Here is an 18,391-nt window from a genome sequence, read left to right as displayed (position 1 = left end):
ATGAATGAATGAAGGCGAGGTGAGCATTTCATCAATCCTGGCTTAAGTCCCAAGAATTCTGTTGATTTCAGAGACAATGTGATCCTTTACGATTTTGCATTGAATTAAAAGGGAAGAAAATTAAGAAATTGCTGTTCCATAGGTATCTTATGTATATCAGATTCAGGATATCTGTATCTATATAAAAATCTTATTTGGAGAAAGTAATTAGGTAAAGTGTTGTTATTTCCCTCCCTACTTTTTCTCATGCAAAGCTCTGCTTCAGTATGCACCATGCTGAGTCCCTATTCAGAATCAATGCATGTGTCATTATGAGATACTGGGGGATCATTTGTAGGGGAAAGCAATTCCTATAATGCTTTGCTTGGGAAGCTGGCCATTGTTGGTCACAGAAAGCTAAAAGAGATAGACTTCTATCCTTCTCCAGCCATGCAATTGTTATATTAATTACCGGTATTAGGAAAACTAAATCACTGCCATCTTTTTTTGTTGTTGCTATGACATCGATCATAGGTGAATCTGGATACAATATGAGAAGTGGTAATCTATCATGGAACATGGAGTTTGTCCTTTTGGGATTGACTAGTAATCCGGTAACTCAGAAAGTCCTCTTTGCTCTTTTTCTGGGGATGTATCTTGTGACCTTGGCAGGGAATATTCTCATCATGCTGGCGATAAGAGGGGACCCACACTTGCACACACCTATGTATTATTTTCTGAGCCACCTCTCCTTCTTGGACATGTGCTACACCACCACAATCATTCCTCAGATGTTGTCCAACTTCCTGGCCGATCGCAAAACCATCTCCTTTGTGGGCTGCATGGCACAGATGTACATCTCCCTGTCTCTGGGAGGAATCGAATTCATCCTGCTAGCTGTCATGGCGTACGACCGGTACATGGCAATCTGCCATCCCTTGTATTATAATGTTCTTATGAACCCACGGCTCTGCATGCAGATGGCAGTCGGGTGTTGGCTCTGCGGCTTCGTGAACGCCCTGTTGCAGACGGTGTTCACTCTGCACTTGCCATTCTGCGGAAGGAAGACCATCAACCATTTTGGCTGCGAAGTCTTAGCCGTCCAGCAGCTGGCCTGCTCCAGCACCTTTGTGGGAGATGCTGTGATGCTGGGAGCTGGTGTCCTCATTCTGCTCACACCCTTCTTCCTTGTGCTGGTGTCTTACGTGTACATCGTCACAACCATCTTCCAGATCTGTACAGCAGAGGGAAGGCGCAAAGCTTTTTCCACTTGTACAGCCCACCTAGTGGTGGTGACCCTGTGCTATGGGACAGCCATCTTTGCCTACTTGCGACCTAGGTCCCACTATTCACCTAAGCAGGGGAAGACTGCCTCATTGTTCTATTGCATTGTTACTCCCATGCTGAACCCCATGATCTACGGTTTGAGGAACCAAGAGGTAAAGGGGGCCCTGGTGAAGGTTGTTGGGCTAAAGGGCAAAAGGAGAACCCTAATTTCCTCATGATAGTCTTTTGTTCTCCATCAAGTTCATTCTCGGCATCTAAGTTGATCCCTCTATATCCTTACCTGGGTGTTCTAAGTCAGTGGGACTTAATTCTGAATCGACATACATTGGATTGCACCTTAAATCAGTCACAACTGGCAGGGTTGAAGTTAGGTGAAATGATATATTTTCCAACCTCACTGGCACCCAATCCTCACTAATTTGTATGAAGGCTCAAGAAGGGAGAAAAGGGTCTTTGTCAGTTATATTAATGATTACTAACGACTGCAAGCACAACACACAGTAACTCTGAGCATTTTCTTGAATTGCTCATTCAATTCCTTTCCTGCTTACTTGGAGTAACAGAGGATCGGAGGGAACTCTCTGTGTGTCCCCTTTAGCTATACAATGCAGATAATACCCTTTGGTCTACAGAAGCTCACATGCACATTTAATAAGGTTGATAGTCTTGGCTGTGCAGATTCTTTGGGTATTTTTTCTTTGTAAATATTCTAACTCCACCATGTTAGGGACGTGTGAGTTACAAGTAGGTTCTGGCAGGTAAGTCAGTGTGCGGGGAGGGAAGGGTTATCTTTTCATTCCCCCACCTCAGTTGAAATGGAGATTACCCTACCCTTCCACCCTGTGCAGTCAGAAACTTAAAAAAAAATCCCTTGAAGAGATAATCTCCACTTCCTCACATGCTATCTTCCAGTAAGAACAGTGGCATTATTTAAGGAAATGAAGATATGCTACCTCATGCTATGTATTAAGAGTTAAATCCACTCTTTAGCACTAATTTGGAACAAATGACTATCCGGGGAAAACTTGATTGCCGTTTGTTCCATTTCAATGATAAACTGTGGGTGTCCCTATGGGAAAGTGGTGGAGCAAGTGGAAGTGGGGATGAGCCCTGTGACAACACGTTCACTCTGTAAGTTCTGGAAACTTCAAGAACTTCCTTCAAGAACTTCAAGAGCCTGCAAGCTCATCCATGCCTCTGTTTGCCCTGCTGCTTTCCTTCAGGGAAACCCAATCTTTAGCGCTGAATTGGAACAAATGGAAATTGGGTTTTGCACAGATTGTCATTTGTTCTGATTTATCACTAAAGAGTGGGTCTTCCAGGGGAAAGCAGTGGGGCAAAAGGAAAGCTGCTTGGACCAATGGACAAGCAGCAAATCGCTTAGTCCCATGCTTTCTAGGATGTGACAGGAGGAAGTATGGACAAACTCTTCTTGCATTGCTAGGCCATGTAGTATAAAGTTACCCATATTTCTTTGTCTTGTGCCTCATACCTTTACTGACACCTTTGTGTTTTGTTCTTAAGAGAGGGCTCTTTTGGTATGTATTAGAGCTAGGTTAAGTCAGCTTTATTGTTTTATTTCTGTATTATAATTCCCAATTGTACTTTATGCTTTAAATCAGTGGTTCCCAACCTTTTTTTGGCCATGCCCCACATAAGCATCTGTAAAATTCTGATGCCTTCCCCTGTGATATATAATTCTTATTATTCAAAAAGTGAACTCCTGTTCTTGTGGAGGAAGCCTAAAAAGCTTCAAGGTGCAGAATCACTCACTGTTGTGTCCCTGGCTACTCCAATATACAGTCACCTAGGAGATTTATATAGTATATATTTTTAAAAGCTATGGTTCATGGAAGCTCAAGGAGAGTGCTGCTATAAATTCAGTGAAACTAATTAATAGCATCACAACAATGGTTAACTGCAAGGTCCTAAAACAACTGGTTCTTGAATGAAGCATTTATTAGCTTCTGTATAGGTAAAGGTAAAGGTACCCCTGCCCGTACGGGCCAGTCTTGACAGACTCTGGGGTTGTGCGCCCATCTCACTTAAGAGGCCAGGGGCCAGCGCTGTCCGGAGACACTTCCGGGTCACGTGGCCAGCGTGACATCGCTGCTCTGGCCAGAGCCAGAGCCGCACACGGAAACGCCGTTTACCTTCCCGCTGGTAAGCGGTTCCTATTTATCTACTTGCACCCGGAGGTGCTTTCGAACTGCTAGGTTGGCAGGCGCTGGGACCGAGCAGCGGGAGCGCACCCCGCCGCAGGGATTCGAACCGCCGACCTTTCGATCGGCAAGTCCTAGGCACTGAGGCTTTAACCCACAGCGCCACCTGCATCCCTAGCTTCTGTATATCAAGAGTCAACTGGTACAGTGCTGTGGCTTGGTATATTCAGGCTTGGGTAACAGATTGGAATGGGTCTGTCAGGGAACTGCCATCGGAAGAACAGGTGGTGGGAAGGCTCCAGGAGAATAGGAGAGACACTTCAGCAGAAGAGGGAACCAGTAGGGGGGGTGCAGGAGCTCCAAAGGAAAGGGAGTCGGAGGGGAGGCTCTGGGATACTTCCAGTGAGAACAGTGAGGAGGTATCAGAACCCCCTTTAAGGACCCCCACCCCTCGCCGGAAACTGTCACGCAGAGAATCTAGAAGACGCATGTCCGTGAAACAGCTTTTATGTTGGAAACGTTTCCACAGACGCCCACTGTCAGATCCTACCAGCGACTGACGGAGCCATGCCAAAGGGCTCCGCTCAAGGCAGGGCTTCACTACACTGAGTGAGCTCTGAGGGATCAAGCTTTAACGCACAAGCAGCTCATTATCCCATCACAGCAATCTGACAGTCCCTGAAAGCAGCTTGTGCAAGGAGAGGCATCATGAGCAACCCAGCCGGAGCCGGAGATGGGGGAGCAGCTGCAGCCGGTCCAAGCCTGGAAGAAAGGTACAGGATGTTGGAGGTACAGTTAGCTCTGCAAACGGCGAGGCTTGAGGAGAGGAGGGCTCATGATGCAGAAAAGGGGAAAGCCGCCCAGCTCTCGAGGAAAGTGCCAGGACTGGTGCAGAAGTTTGGGGGTGATCCCAGGAATTATCAAGCCTTTAGGACAGAGATGCAATATGCCCTCAATCTGCAGTTTGATGATTTTCCTGATGAGGAATCGAGGGTTGCTTATGTGATTGGCCATCTCGAAGGCGGAGCAAAACATTGGGTGAGGCCACTAATGGCAGCTAATAATGAAGCCCTAAGGGACACAAGGAAGTTTTTCCGCGCCATGGATCTGATGTTTTCCAGCGAGATTGAGCAGGGAGTGGCGCGCAGGCAGTTGATGGCGTGTAAACAAGGGAACCGATCTGTCCGTGAGTACTGGACTGAGTTCACCATGTTGATCCATAAATTAGGTTGGGATTTGTCCGCGGAACCGATACAAATGCTGTTCGAAGAAGGACTATCTTCGGCAGTGAAAGACGAACTTTCCCGGGCGCCCAGGGCGGAGTCTATGGACCATCTGACTAAATCAGCGCTGGCCATAGGATCACGCCAGGAGGCCAGAGCCTTGGAGAAGCGGGAAGGGAAAGGGGAGCGTTGGAGGGTCTTCCGCATTCCAGAGATTCCAGAGCAGCCTTCCCTGCCAGCAGAGCCGATGGAAATCGGAACAGCGCGCGCGCGCGCAATTTCAAACCCCAGTGAAGGGCAGAAGAAGGAGGGGAAAGGTGCCAAGAAATGTTTTCTCTGCCAACAGCCAGGTCACTTTGCCAGAGTTTGTCCGCGAAGGAAGGAATGGCAAGGGATGGCGGGAGCTGTTGGGGAGGAGGGAGAAGAAGCTAAGGAGCAAGTAAAAGCCAACGCCTGGCTGCCACCGTCGGGGCACAGCAGCCAGGCCAAGGAACAGTGAATGTGCCCACGCCAGAACCCCCAAGACCAGCTCTTGTAATAGAGGTATTGCTGGAGCTGGCAAACGGACACCCACTAAAAGTGAAGGCGCTATTGGACTCAGGCAGCTCCTGCAATTTTATGAGTAAGGAGTTTGCAGCCGCACATCAGATACAAACCATCCCTTTAAAAAATCCCCTGCAGGTGACCACGATTGATGGGAGGGCGCTGTTGGGAGGAGAAGTAAACCAGCAGACTGTCCCCATGACAATGAGGGTGGCAAGACACACGGAATTGATAGCGTTTAATATAGCCACTTTGGGAGGAGCGCCCATCATTTTGGGGATGAGCTGGCTAGCGCTGCATGATCCGCTTGTGGGATGGCATCAGAGAGTGGTTTCCTTTGGGTCAGCGCATTGTATGGGACACTGCACGGAAAAAGGGGGCCAAGTAGGTACCCAGGCCACGTTAGCAAAGATAGAAGCAACGGATCAAGGTAGGGTGCCACGACAATATGCAGATTTTGCCAACGTCTTCAGCGAAAGGGAAGCAGATAAACTACCCCCGCACAGACCCTTTGACTGCCAAATCAACTTACTCCCAGGAGCACAATTGCCAGTGGGCAAGGTGTATGCAATGTCTGACAGGGAGATGCAGGAGTTAAGGGAGTTTATTGACAAAAACCTCAAGCGTGGGTTCATCAGAGAGTCACGAGCGGTGGGGGGTAGCCCAGTGTTCTTTGTGGACAAAAAAAATTCAGACCAACCAAGATTAATTGTGGACTTCCGGGCCCTAAACGCAGTGTCCGAACCCGTAACTTTCCCTATGCCCAGAATTGATGACATTCTGACCCGGGTGAGAAAAGGGAAGATTTTTACCAAGCTGGACCTGAGGGGGGCGTATAACCTGATACGTATGAGAAAGGGAGATGAATGGAAAACCACTATGTTCACCCCCTTGGGGGCCTTTGAGTACTGCGTTATGCCTTTCGGCCTCCAGGCGGGATCGGCAGTATTTCAATCATTCATGAATCACGTCCTAGGACCATTGCTTTACAAGAACTGCGCTGCGTTCTTGGATGATGTACTGGTGTACTCAGAGGATGAAGAGCAGCATGTGCGAGATGTACGAGAGGTACTGAGCAAACTGCAAGAAAACCAGCTGTGGGTGAAACTGGAGAAGTGTCAGTTTCACACCAGGGAGGTGGAATTCCTAGGGTACCGGTTGTCAGACAAGGGGCTGGCCATGGATCCTAGCAAGGTGCAAGCGGTACTGGAATGGAGGCCACCGAAAACTAAGAAAGATGTGCAGAGGTTTTTGGGGTTCGGAAACTTCTATCGGAAGTTCATCAAGAACTTCGCCCACTTAACAGCACCCATCACGGATTGTCTCAGCAGTAAGAAGAAATTTGTCTGGACGGAAGAAGCGCAGCGAGCATTCGAAAGTTTAAAGAGGGCGTTTGCTTCGGAAGAACAACTCTTACACGTGAATCTGCAGCAGCCGATGAGGGTGGAAACCGACGCGTCTGACAGAGCGGTGGGCGCCGTACTCCTGCAGCCGGGACCGGATACGTCAGAATGGAGACCGTGTGCCTTCTTCTCGAGGAAATTGAACAAATCCGAGAGGAATTATACTGTGTACGACAGAGAATTACTCGCCATCCACGAAGCGTTCAAGAGATGGAGACACCTGTTGATTGGGGCGCAACACAAGGTTCAAGTGCGGACAGACCACAAAAATCTAGAATACTGGAGGACAGCCCGAATATTGAACCAGAGACAAGTAAGATGGGCGCAAGAGTTCTCCAAGTTCAATTTTGAAATTCGCTACGTGCCAGGGGCAGAGAATGTCAGGGCGGACGCTCTTTCCAGAAAACCTGAGTACTTGGAGGGGGAAGGAGGGGCGGAAGAAAGACATATCATCTCGGAGGACCACTGGGTTTGTGGGGCGGCATTGGTGGGGCAAAGAGAACTGGTAGAGGGTATTGAGAATGATGAATATGCCCAAGGAAAACTAAGGGAACTCAGGGAGACAGGTGAGAACACAGGGGGTTTTGAGGAAAAGAACGGAAGACTATATTACAAGGGGGCACTCTACATACCAGATGGGGAACTAAGAGGGCGGGTGCTCAAACAGTTGCATGACAGCCCCACGGCGGGGCACTTCGGACAGCACAAGACCATGTGGTTGGTTACCAGGGAGTTTTGGTGGCCCAAGGTGAGGGAAGACGTGCGGGAGTATGTCAGGGGATGCGACAGGTGCCAAAGAGCAAAGGGAGAGAGGTTGGCGCCAGCAGGGTTATTAGAACCCTTACCCACCCCAGAAAGGCCATGGGAGATGGTATCCATAGATTTTATGACCGATCTGCCGAGATCCAAAGGGAAAACCGCGGTCATGGTGGTAGTAGATCTACTAACTAAGATGTGCCACTTTATAGCTTGTTCACATGCAGTCACAGCGGAAGAAACCGCAAGGTTGTTTGTGGAGCATATTTTCAGGTTGCATGGCGCCCCCTTGAGGGTTTTGAGCGACAGAGGAAAACAATTTACTTCCAGGTTCTGGAGGAAACTAATGAGCTTGTTGCATGTGGAGGTAAGTTTTTCCACCGCCAGGCACCCAGAAACAAATGGGCAAGCAGAAAGGGCAAACGGGGTTTTGCAACAATATCTGAGGTGTTATGTAAAGGACAGAGAAACTGATTGGGTAGACAGGTTACCCTTGGCAGAATTTGCCTACAACAACACGGAGAACGTGTCCACAGGGATGAGTCCCTTTCTGGCCAATTATGGGTGTCATCCTCGGGCATTTCCAGGAGAAGGAGGAGGGAGGTGGAGTGTACCTGCAGCGGAAAATTTTGTTGAAGAGATGGAAGCGATCCACCGCCAGCTCCAACTCAACTTAGAGAAAGCCAAAGAAGAATATAAGAAGCAAGCAGACAGAAATAGGAGGGAAGGCGAAACCATAAGGGTGGGTAACCGGGTGTGGCTATCCACCCAAGGACTGCCGTTCAAGGGAGGGTGTAAGAAATTGAGACCCAAACGGTTGGGACCCTTTGAGGTCATACAGCAGGTCAACCCAGTAGCATTCAAACTCCGATTGCCCAGTCACATGAAATTGCACCCAGTATTTCACAGGTCATTACTGTCGCCGTACAGAGAGGGACGTGAGTGGGGGGAACATGAGAGGGAGGTGACCCGGACACCCGTCATAGAAGAGAGAGAACGCAACATGGATGTGGCAGGAATCATTGATTCCAGGTGGAAGGGAAATCAGGTGGAATACTTGGTAGAATGGGAGGGGGAGGAAGAGTCAGAAAACACATGGGTACCGGCAGAGGAAGTCAATGACGAGATTTTAATAGAAACGTTTCATCGGCGTTTCCCAAGAAAACCACAACCAGTGGCACGATTTAGGAGGGAACACTTCGGGACCACAGATGAGGAAGGGGAGTTTGAAGGGTTCCCAGAGTCAGGGGTGGAGGTGGAAACAGATTCCGACGAAGGAGAGAAAGATGGGGAAAGAGACGGAAGGCCGTGGTTAGAAGTGTTTGAATCCTCGGAGGATGAAGGGAGTTCCTTCCAGGGATTTCCATCCTCGCCGCCAGTAAGAGAAGAAGCGGGAGGGGGTGAAGGGGGCCCTGGGAGGGAGGTGGATGTCAGGGAACTGCCATCGGAAGAACAGGTGGTGGGAAGGCTCCAGGAGAATAGGAGAGACACTTCAGCAGAAGAGGGAACCAGTAGGGGGGGTGCAGGAGCTCCAAAGGAAAGGGAGTAGGAGGGGAGGCTCTGGGATACTTCCAGTGAGAACAGTGAGGAGGTATCAGAACCCCCTTTAAGGACCCCCACCCCTCGCCGGAAACTGTCACGCAGAGAATCCAGAAGACGCATGTCCGTGAAACAGCTTTTATGTTGGAAACGTTTCCGCAGACGCCCACTGTCAGATCCTACCAGCGACTGACGGAGCCATGCCAAAGGGCTCCGCTCAAGGCAGGGCTTCACTACACTGAGTGAGCTCTGAGGGATCAAGCTTTAACGCACAAGCAGCTCATTATCCCATCACAGGGTCCTTTGTGGCTCCATGCAGCTGTTGCAGAGAGGATGCTTACATGTAGCCACTCCCCAGATCCCTAATAATGTGGGCACTTGAAAATTGTCTCTCTGCCAGTTTGGAGTTGATGGCCTTTTAAACTGTGTGTGTGTGTGTGTGTGTGTTGAAGAAGAAGAAGAAGAAGAAGAAGAAGAAGAAGAAGAAGAGTAGTTTGGATTTGATATCCCGCCTTTCACTCCCTTTGAGGAGTCTCAAAGCGGCTAACATTCTCCTTTCCCTTCCTCCCCCACAACAAACACTCTGTGAGGTGAGTGGGGCTGAGAGACTTCAGAGAAGTGCGACTGGCCCAAGGTCACCCAGCAGCTGCATGTGGAGGAGCGGAGACGCGAACCCGGTTCCCCAGATTACAAGACTACCGCTCTTAGCCACTACACCACGCTGGTGTTGGGGGTATTCTTTTCGTCTGTCACTATAATACGTATTTTTGTGTTTTTATTTTGTAAACTGCCCTGTGACCTTTGGCTGAAGGGTGGTACACAAACAACAAACAAACAAACAAACAAACAAACAAACAAGCGTTACCCTGTCATTTGTTTCTGGAGAGCCTGTTCTTCTTTACAGTTCAACCATTGGGCAATGTTGTGGTTCTTCACTGAAAGTAAGGAAAGGATGGAAAGCACAGTTCCCTACACCAAACCTTTGATAACTTCCCCTTTGATTATTTATTTATTTATTTATTTACACAACAGTAATTTTTTTTGGCACAGCACCAGGTTGTTGATCACGTCATTGCTAATATTTGGAACAGCTCTTACTTGGTCTGGTAAAAATGATACAAGCAGAAAGGGAAAAAAAGGTGGAGAGAACAAGCCAGGAGTAGTAAGAGTCCTGAATGAAGTCAAGAGGCTGATTCCAAGAAATATGCTTGCCATTAAAACATGCATACCATCACCTGTCACTTCTGCGGCTGCACATTTTAACAACAGAAGCATCATTTGCTTCACTTTTGCATGAATTATCTTTGATAACTGTAGGAAGTGGCTCTAGGTAATAAAGCAAAAAGGGCCTGAAGTTCTTCTAGTAAGAACATTATAGAACCACCATACTTGTATTGCGAACATTTTTCTACAGCTGTGAAAAAGAATGTACCAAAAGGAGTCAGGTCATTTTAAGCAGTTGTTTTAAGTGCATTTTTATCTTTCTGCAAAGAGAAAAACACATTTTTCCTGTTTAACACCCTTTTCAAGGCATCCTTCACCTCCTTGTTCCTCAGGCTGTAGATCAAGGGGTTCAGCATGGGATTCACCACGGTATAAAACACTGACACAATCCTGTCTTCGTCTGGTGAGGAGTCCGAGCTGGGGCGCATGTACATAAAAACCGCTGTCCCGAAGAACATTATGACAACGGCCAAGTGAGAAGCGCAGGTGGAGAAGGCTTTGCGCCGCCCTTCGGAGGAGCGGATTTTCAAGATGGCGGAGACAATGTAGATATAGGAAATGCATATCTCCAATGTGATGAAGAGCCCATTGAAGATGCAGAAGGCAAACAGAACGATCTCATTCACTCTGGTGTCAGTGCAGGAGATGTTGAGGAGGGGAATCACATCACAGAAGAAGTGCTTGATGACGTTGGAGTGACAGAAGGACAGCCGGAAAGCGCAGCTTGTGTGTATCATTGCAATCCCAAAGCCACAAAGGTAAGAAGTGACAAGGAGCTGCAGGCAGAGCTGTCGGGACATGATGACTGTATAGAGCAAGGGTTTACAGATTGCCACATACCGATCGTAGGCCATCACTGCCAGAAGGAAGCACTCAGTAGTCCCAAATGCAATGAAGCTATACATCTGAGCAGCACAGCCACTCAGTGAGATGGCCTTGTTCTCAACCAAAAGGTTTATTAGTGTCTTTGGGGTGATGGCTGAGGAGTAAGAGAAGTCCAGGAAAGCGAGGTGGCTGAGGAAGAAGTACATAGGAGTGTGCAGTCGGGCATCAACCCTAATCAGTGTGATCATGCCCAAATTCCCTATGACTGTGATCAAGTACAGGATCAGGAACACCACAAACAAAACACCTTGGAGTTCTGGCCTGTCTGTTAGTCCCAGGAGAATGAATTCAGTTATGGTGCTATCGTTTCCCTCAGGCATTTTTACAATGACTTGATTAATACGGTTTATGGGGAATTAAAATCTGTGATGAGTAGATGTGGGCTCTCTTTCTCTCTCTCTTTCTTCTTCTCCTCGTTGGCCTCCTGATGGAAATTCAATCTGGTTAATCAATGAAGGTCAGTGTTTGCCTCTTCACATCAGTATAGCTACTGGGGACAGGGTTTTTTTCCACCCACATGCTCCATCTTCTGTGGAAGAAACATAGAAACATAACTATAACTCAAACAACTCTTCATTTCGGCAGGGGAAAGGAAGCCTCCAGTGCAATTCCCACCCAACCTACATAATCCACTTTCAACGTTTCTACTCACAGTATGCCTCCATAATTCTGGGGGTTGGTTCTAATAAAGCTTTGTATAAAATTCTGGGTGTTTTATGGGCGGGGTATAAATAAATAAATTATTATTATTATTATTATTATTTGACAGTGATTTCCATTCCTTACTTTTATCAACTCCTCCGCTGGTTATTAAAACCCATCTGCCCCATATGTTGGCTTTTGGAGAGACTCTCTTTGAGATATCATACCTTGTTTCTAGAACTCTATCCAGTGTTCCATTCATGTGCATTGTCCAATAGAATAATGGTGAGAGATCTGTATCGGATGATTGGTTATTGATAGGTTATCATAAACGTTTGACTATATAAAATCAATATCTATCTATGTATCATCTATCTATCTATCTATCATCTATCTATCTATCATCTATCTATCTATCTATATCTATCTATCTATCTATCATCTATCTATCTATCTATCTATCTATCTATCTATCTATCATCTATCTATATCTATCATCTATCTATCTATCATCTATCTATCTATATCTATCTATCTATCTATCTATCTATCTATCTATCTATCTATCCATCTATCTATCTATCTATCTATCTATCTATCTATCTATCTATCATCTATCTATCTATCATCTATCTATCTATCTATCTGTCTGTCTATCTATCTATATCTATCTATCTATCTATCTATCTATCTATCTATCTATCTATCATCTATCTATCTATCTATCTTCTATATCAATCTATGATCTATCATTTATCATCTATCTATCTATCTATCTATCTATCTATCTATCTATCATCTATCTATCTATCTATCTATATCTATCTATCTATCTATCTATCTATCTATCTATCTATCTATCTATCATCTATCTATCATCTGTCTATCTATCTATCTATCTATCTATCTATCTATCTATCATCTATCTATCATCTATCTATCTATCTAATCTATCATCTATCTCTACTCTAAAGTAACTGTTCCCACTATGGGAAGTCTGCACAAGGACTTCTGCTAGTACAGTGGATCTTTCCCTCCTCTTCTTCCCGCTGGTATCCCCTGCATGGCTGGGGGGCAGTGTGTCAGGAAAACCCTCAGAGCAGTTTCTGAGGGGAGGTGAAGCATTGCATCTGGTGAGCTGAAAAGTGCTTGCACTGACAAAAAGTTGCCATAGTGCTACATTGCATTCCTCTCAGGAACTCGTAACTCAAGTTTCAGACAAATGTACATCTTGAATGCAAAATTAAAAAAAGAAAGGGGGGAAGGGAAAAAGGGGGGGGGGGAAGGGAGGGAAGGAAGGAGTCAAGTGTTCCAGCAATTTTTTTCTCCAGGACAGGGGGGCCTGGTGGAGAGTGCTACATGCCTGTCCTCCCACCTGCCACATTGCGGTGCTTACTGGAAGGGAGAGAGGAAGGGGTATGATGGTGGGGAGGCTGCTGCAGTGCGAACACAACAGCAGAGTCAATGTGGCACTTCTGCTTCTGTGTCTGCATTGTGCAGACACTCCCCACTGCCTCTCCCTCCCAGTAAGCACAGCAACAGAATGAGCCAGCCATCTCAGGCAGCAGATGCAGAGAGGCAAGGAGTAGCAGAGAGAAGGCTGAAGGTCAGGATTGCTTTTACTTAAAACTAACAGTGCACACAATGATTGTGTAAACCCAAACTAAGGCAAAGTTGTCTGTTTAAAAAACTAGCTTGGCTATTTTACACATTTTAAAAGAGGGCGATTTACTCACATAACAAAGTGATTTTTTTAACCTTCTATGTTTGCTTTAACAAATGCATATCAACAACTCTCAATTTAAAACCATGTATTAGAGAAATCCCACCAGAATACACAACAGAAATACCACAAACATCAGCATTTTTGCTGAAATGCCAGAACAAACAGTCAAGATCTCACCTGGATGGAGTCTAAAGGCCAGCAATGTGGGTACCCACCAAATTTCGGAACCAGGAGCCTCCACAAAGAAGATCTGCCCATGGGTCATTATCAACCATGTAGCTCACAGGGGTGGAACATTAAGAGGGGCTTCCCTTATGTACCTCTCTGTATACTGAGGTATATCAATGAGCTACCAAAAGATGCATAGGTTAGGCTGACCTGTAAGGTAACAAAGCCATCTTCATGGTGGTTCCTCTATTATGAAATTCTCTTCCATCTAAAGTCCATCAGATCCATCTCTTGGTCCTTTCAGGAGGATGGTAAAGACCCCCCCCCCTTCAGCCTTCAAGTAAGTTTGTCACAATTTTCTCCTCACATTTTAACTGGCATCTATCTGTTGGTTATTGCTAGTTTTGGGTGCCTCGACAACAGTGTGAGTCTCAGGCCTTTTGTCTACATAATGCTGCAAGAAACTGTACAGATGAGTCAGACTTACTATACTTCACATGGCTCCGCAAAGGCTGGCTCTTCCGTTTCCCTGAAGAATGAAAACATTGAGGTATTTCAGTTCCTAATGGTACCATTCAGGAGAACATTGCCAGGATGAAAAATAATAATGCTGATTTCTATTTCAGTTAAGTGGGCCACAGTTTTCTATGCTGTTCTCCATCATTTTTAAAATAAAAACATTTCACCAATTAACTGAAGACGACTGACTAAGCTGCAAAGCGTGTGGGCTCTTTAATAAAATAGTTCACAGCAGTGCTATTTTTCTAGAAAGGAGGTGCCGGAACTCATCTTGACCACCTCCCTTGTTTTCTTATAATGGCAATGGTGCCCGCCTGAGAGGTGCTGGAACTGAGTTCCGGAGAGTTCCGGCTGAAAACAGAGCCCTGGTTTACAGCCTGGTTCTATGCATACTTACGCTCACTATGTTTTCGGGCAGGGTGTTGTTCCCAAGGAAGCGTGCACAGGGTTAGTCTTAGGTTATGTACACACTATGAGCTTAAAATGCAGCTAGGTCATTCTTTTTCTCAATTTGGACTGAAGCTGGTTTAGGGAAAAATGCATCAAAGTGCCAGCACAGGATAGATATGAGTAGTGGCTAATGTCGTGTGCATACTGCTTCCCAAACCAGTGGTGGGAACACACACTGGATGCAGAGTAAATGGGTACACAGCCTCTGTTGGCTAACAATTAAGAGTCCAGTTTTCCAGGAAGCGCTTCGGTTTCAAATTACCTTGCAATATTTCCCGGTTGGAAACTGCAAAGGCAGCTTTGAAAGGGCTTAGAATCAGCTAGTGCAGGAGTATTTCTACATTGCCTCAGGTTCTTTGGGACTTGATGGTCCTTTGAGACACCCTCATGTGAGCTCTACTGATGTACTGAAGTCAGGATCAAGCTAGATGTGATTGCATCAGTCCCATTTCCCCCCATCTTTCCCATCCACAGGTAAAATGGGTGGGAGGATTTGCAAGAAATATAGAATATGCCTTAATCTGTATGAATCAAGGTCTTCCTCCTCCAGTGGGGCATAGCTCTGGTACACTAATGTACAACTTGTAGCCTTAGTGATGGTTGCCCCCAAATGGAAGCAGTCGAGATAAAAAGAGATAGAATGATATAACGGTTTGAGAGCTTAGTGGTTCAAATCCCTATTCAGCCATGAAGCTGATTGGCTGACCTTGGCTCAAAACGGACTCTCAGTCTGACAGCAGCTTCTGCTCTCCAGCCATTGAGTTCCTATTGGTGAAGTATCAATAACTCAAGTGGACATAGCTGTGAGAGATCCACTCCTCCCATCACATTCACCTGGGGGCAGTAACACAACCCCAGTACAGTGGTACCTCAGGTTACATACGCTTCAGGTTACATACGCTTCAGGTTACATACGCTTCAGGTTGAATTACAGGAGTGGTTGCCTTTTTCATCTCTGTCCAATTGGCACCTGCTAAACTGGCAAGGAGCTGAATCCCAGGTTTTGGAGACCTGGTCTTCTTGACAGCTGTTTTGTGAGTTTTTTATTTTTTAATGGGTTTTCTGCTTCATAAATGAACTATCTGTCTATGCTGCTGTTTCCTTTGCTCTGTATAATCCAACTAAACTGGGTGCCCAAACTGTATTTTGCACAAGGGCCCACAACGAAGTGGGTCACCATTGGTAGTGCCTTCTTAGACAATGCAGCATTTGATAAAATCTGAACAAGTGATATTCAACTATTTTTTACTCAGAGCCGCTCCACTGCAATTAACCTAACTTTGTCCTGCCCATTCATTTCAATAGGTCTACTGATTTTAACCTTTAAAGCCCTAAATGGTTTGGGGCCAGCTTACTTAATTATTACTACCATCCATATATGCCTGCCTGGACCTAAAGTCATCTTCAGAGACCCTTTTCTGGTTGCCCCCCACTAAATGAGCTACCGTACGTGGTTACTGAATAGAGGGTCTTTTTGGCAATGTACCCCGATTACAGGATATACTCTCCAGAGAGACTCACCTGCTCTTTCAGCACCAGCTGATACCTTTTTATTTTCCCAGGTATTTTGAATTCTTACAATCTTTTAGTGCCTTTAAATGCTGTTTTATATAGTTTTCAGCTGGTTATTTTATCTCTTCTATTTTTTTATTTATAAATATGGATTCATTGCTTTCCCCCTTGATTCTCATCTTACGGTACATTTTTTTCAAACTGTAATATTTGCCACCTAGAGAATGTTAGTTATTGGACAGTATACCAATGTTAAAAACAAACACATTTTTTTGTTTTATTTCAATTTTGCACAGTTAGGAGTACCAGTGATGCATGAAACAATCTATTCTAACCAGGGTTTCTGTTCATGTACAACATTTGCTTATTGAGAAAACTTCAGCCTTCCTGAGAATCTCATTAGCGCATCCTTCACCTCCTTATTCCTCAGGCTGTAGATCAGGGGATTCAGCATGGGGATCACCACTGTGTAGAACACAGAGATCACTTTGTCTCGGTCCAGAGAGTAGCTTGAAATTGGTCGGACATACATGAACACTGTGGTTCCATAAAATATCAAGACAGCTGTGAGGTGAGAGGCACAGGTAGAGAAGGCTTTGCGTCTGCCTTCTGAAGAGCGAATATGCAAGATCGTGGAGATGATGTACACATAGGAGATCACAATCTCTGCTGAGGTGAAGATGCCATGGAAAGTGCCAAAGGTGTAAAGCACAATCTCATTACTGTAGGTATCACTGCAGGAGAGCTTTATGAGAGGGGGAATGTCACAGAAATAATGATTGATGACATTGGAGGCACAGAAGGAGAGCCTGAATGTGGAGATAGTTTGTGCAAGAGCATGGATAAAGGCGATAAGATAGGTAATGCCTACCAGCTGAGCACAGAGTTTCTTTGTCATTATGGCTGTATAGAGGAGTGGGTTACAAATGGCCACATATCGGTCATAGGCCATTACAGCCAGTAGAAGGCACTCAACACTTGCAGTCAGGACAAAGCTGAACAATTGTGCAACGCAGCCACCAAATGAAATGGCTTTCCTGACAGCTAAAAAATTCACCAGGGTCTTGGGAGTTATAGTTGAGGAATAGCAGAAATCCACAAAAGCTAGGTTACTGAGAAAATAGTACATAGGGGTGTGGAGTCGGGAATCAATCCTAATCAAGACAATCATCCCGAGATTCCCCACACAAGTGATCATGTATATTGCTAGAAAGAAGGGAAAACAAATAATGGCTACCTCAGGATTTTCTGTGAGGCCTGAGAGGAAAAATTCTGCCACTACAGTATGATTTTCTCTTGCCATTTTGTTATTTGATGATGTGCAGTCTCCACACTAAGGACCTTTTGGTATTTCTGCAGTGGAATGTGTCTTCATAGCAGTGGATTTTGATATCAATGCCTCCATCTATGAATAAAACATTTGAGAAAAATAACAACATGGAACCTAATCAATGATAATCTTGAGCAATGTTAATAATTCTACTATCAATTAATAATATGTAAATGCAAGTTGAAAACTGGATTAAAATAACGTATAACAAATATGTATGTGTTTTTGTTTGTCAATATGTGTTCCCTCCAACATTCTTTTGAGAAAGAAAGTGCTAAGAATTAAACTGTCCTTGATTGCTGTGACCTCTTTCAAATCTCAGTTGACATATCCATTTCTCTAGCACTAACAGTTCCAAACTCTTTCACTGAAAATATATAAATATAATTGCACCCACATAAAGCAGTACCAAAGCAGTATCAAAGATTCCTATTGTATAACAGTCATTCTCTCAGTTTAAAACTGTAGCATGTCTATTCGGAGTTCAAAGGCACTTACTCCCAAGTAAGTGTGCACAGAATTATACTGATTTGGGTGTAAACCCTACTTACTTCTGAGTAGGCAGTATTTATTTATTTAAAAAACCCTCAAAGTGGTTCACAAAGACATGTGCAATAACAAGACACAAACATCACAAAAGGTTCTTCACGAAAGTAATCCTATCATCTTCGAATGTGACAGCTATCAATAAATACAATTTAAAAAAGCAAATATTGAATTAATTACCCACACCTTACTTTTAATGTAGTTATAAGGAATGTTTACAGTTCAAGGCATAAAATTGGCATTGTTTTGGGTGTTGGTGAGTGAAAAAGTCAGACTAAGTAGTGGCTTTTTAGAAGCTTGCTAATTTAGTCCATGGAATAAGATAGTGCATGATTTTAAAAAATATATAAAAGGTAAAGATATAAGATATAATATAAAATATATAGCAGCATTTATAAGACCTTAACTGGTTCAGGCTCTTTGCTCCATCTGAAAAATGAAGCCTGACTAGAGCAGATTACTTTGTGTGTGTGTGTGGTGGGGGTATTCTTTTTGTC

At 45.0% G+C, this 18,391-nt stretch overlaps 2 protein-coding genes across 2 annotated transcripts; one reads left to right on the top strand and one right to left on the bottom strand.

The window, feature by feature from the left end:
• Positions 1-557: 557 nt before the first annotated feature.
• Positions 558-1,484, top strand: LOC307201231 (olfactory receptor-like protein OLF3; the record flags this gene model as incomplete). Its single annotated transcript, XM_079950270.1, has 1 exon — positions 558-1,484. One exon carries the CDS (start codon positions 558-560, stop codon positions 1,482-1,484), a length of 927 nt encoding a protein of 308 aa, XP_079806396.1.
• Positions 1,485-10,343: 8,859 nt separating this feature from the next.
• Positions 10,344-17,347, bottom strand: LOC307201224 (uncharacterized protein; the record flags this gene model as incomplete). The annotated part of the gene is made up of 3 exons (XM_079950257.1): positions 16,396-17,347; positions 15,439-15,533; positions 10,344-11,332 (listed from the first exon to the last, which is right to left on the bottom strand). The coding sequence occupies exons 1-3, from the start codon at positions 17,319-17,321 to the stop codon at positions 10,344-10,346; spliced, it is 2,010 nt and encodes a 669-aa protein (XP_079806383.1). The 5' UTR covers positions 17,322-17,347.
• Positions 17,348-18,391: the final 1,044 nt, after the last annotated feature.

The sequence above is a fragment of the Podarcis cretensis genome, assembly GCF_951804945.1.
Source record: "Podarcis cretensis genome assembly, chromosome: 1".
NCBI classification, from domain to species: Eukaryota; Metazoa; Chordata; class Lepidosauria; order Squamata; family Lacertidae; genus Podarcis; species Podarcis cretensis.
This window is presented reverse-complemented; position numbering and strand designations above follow the sequence as displayed.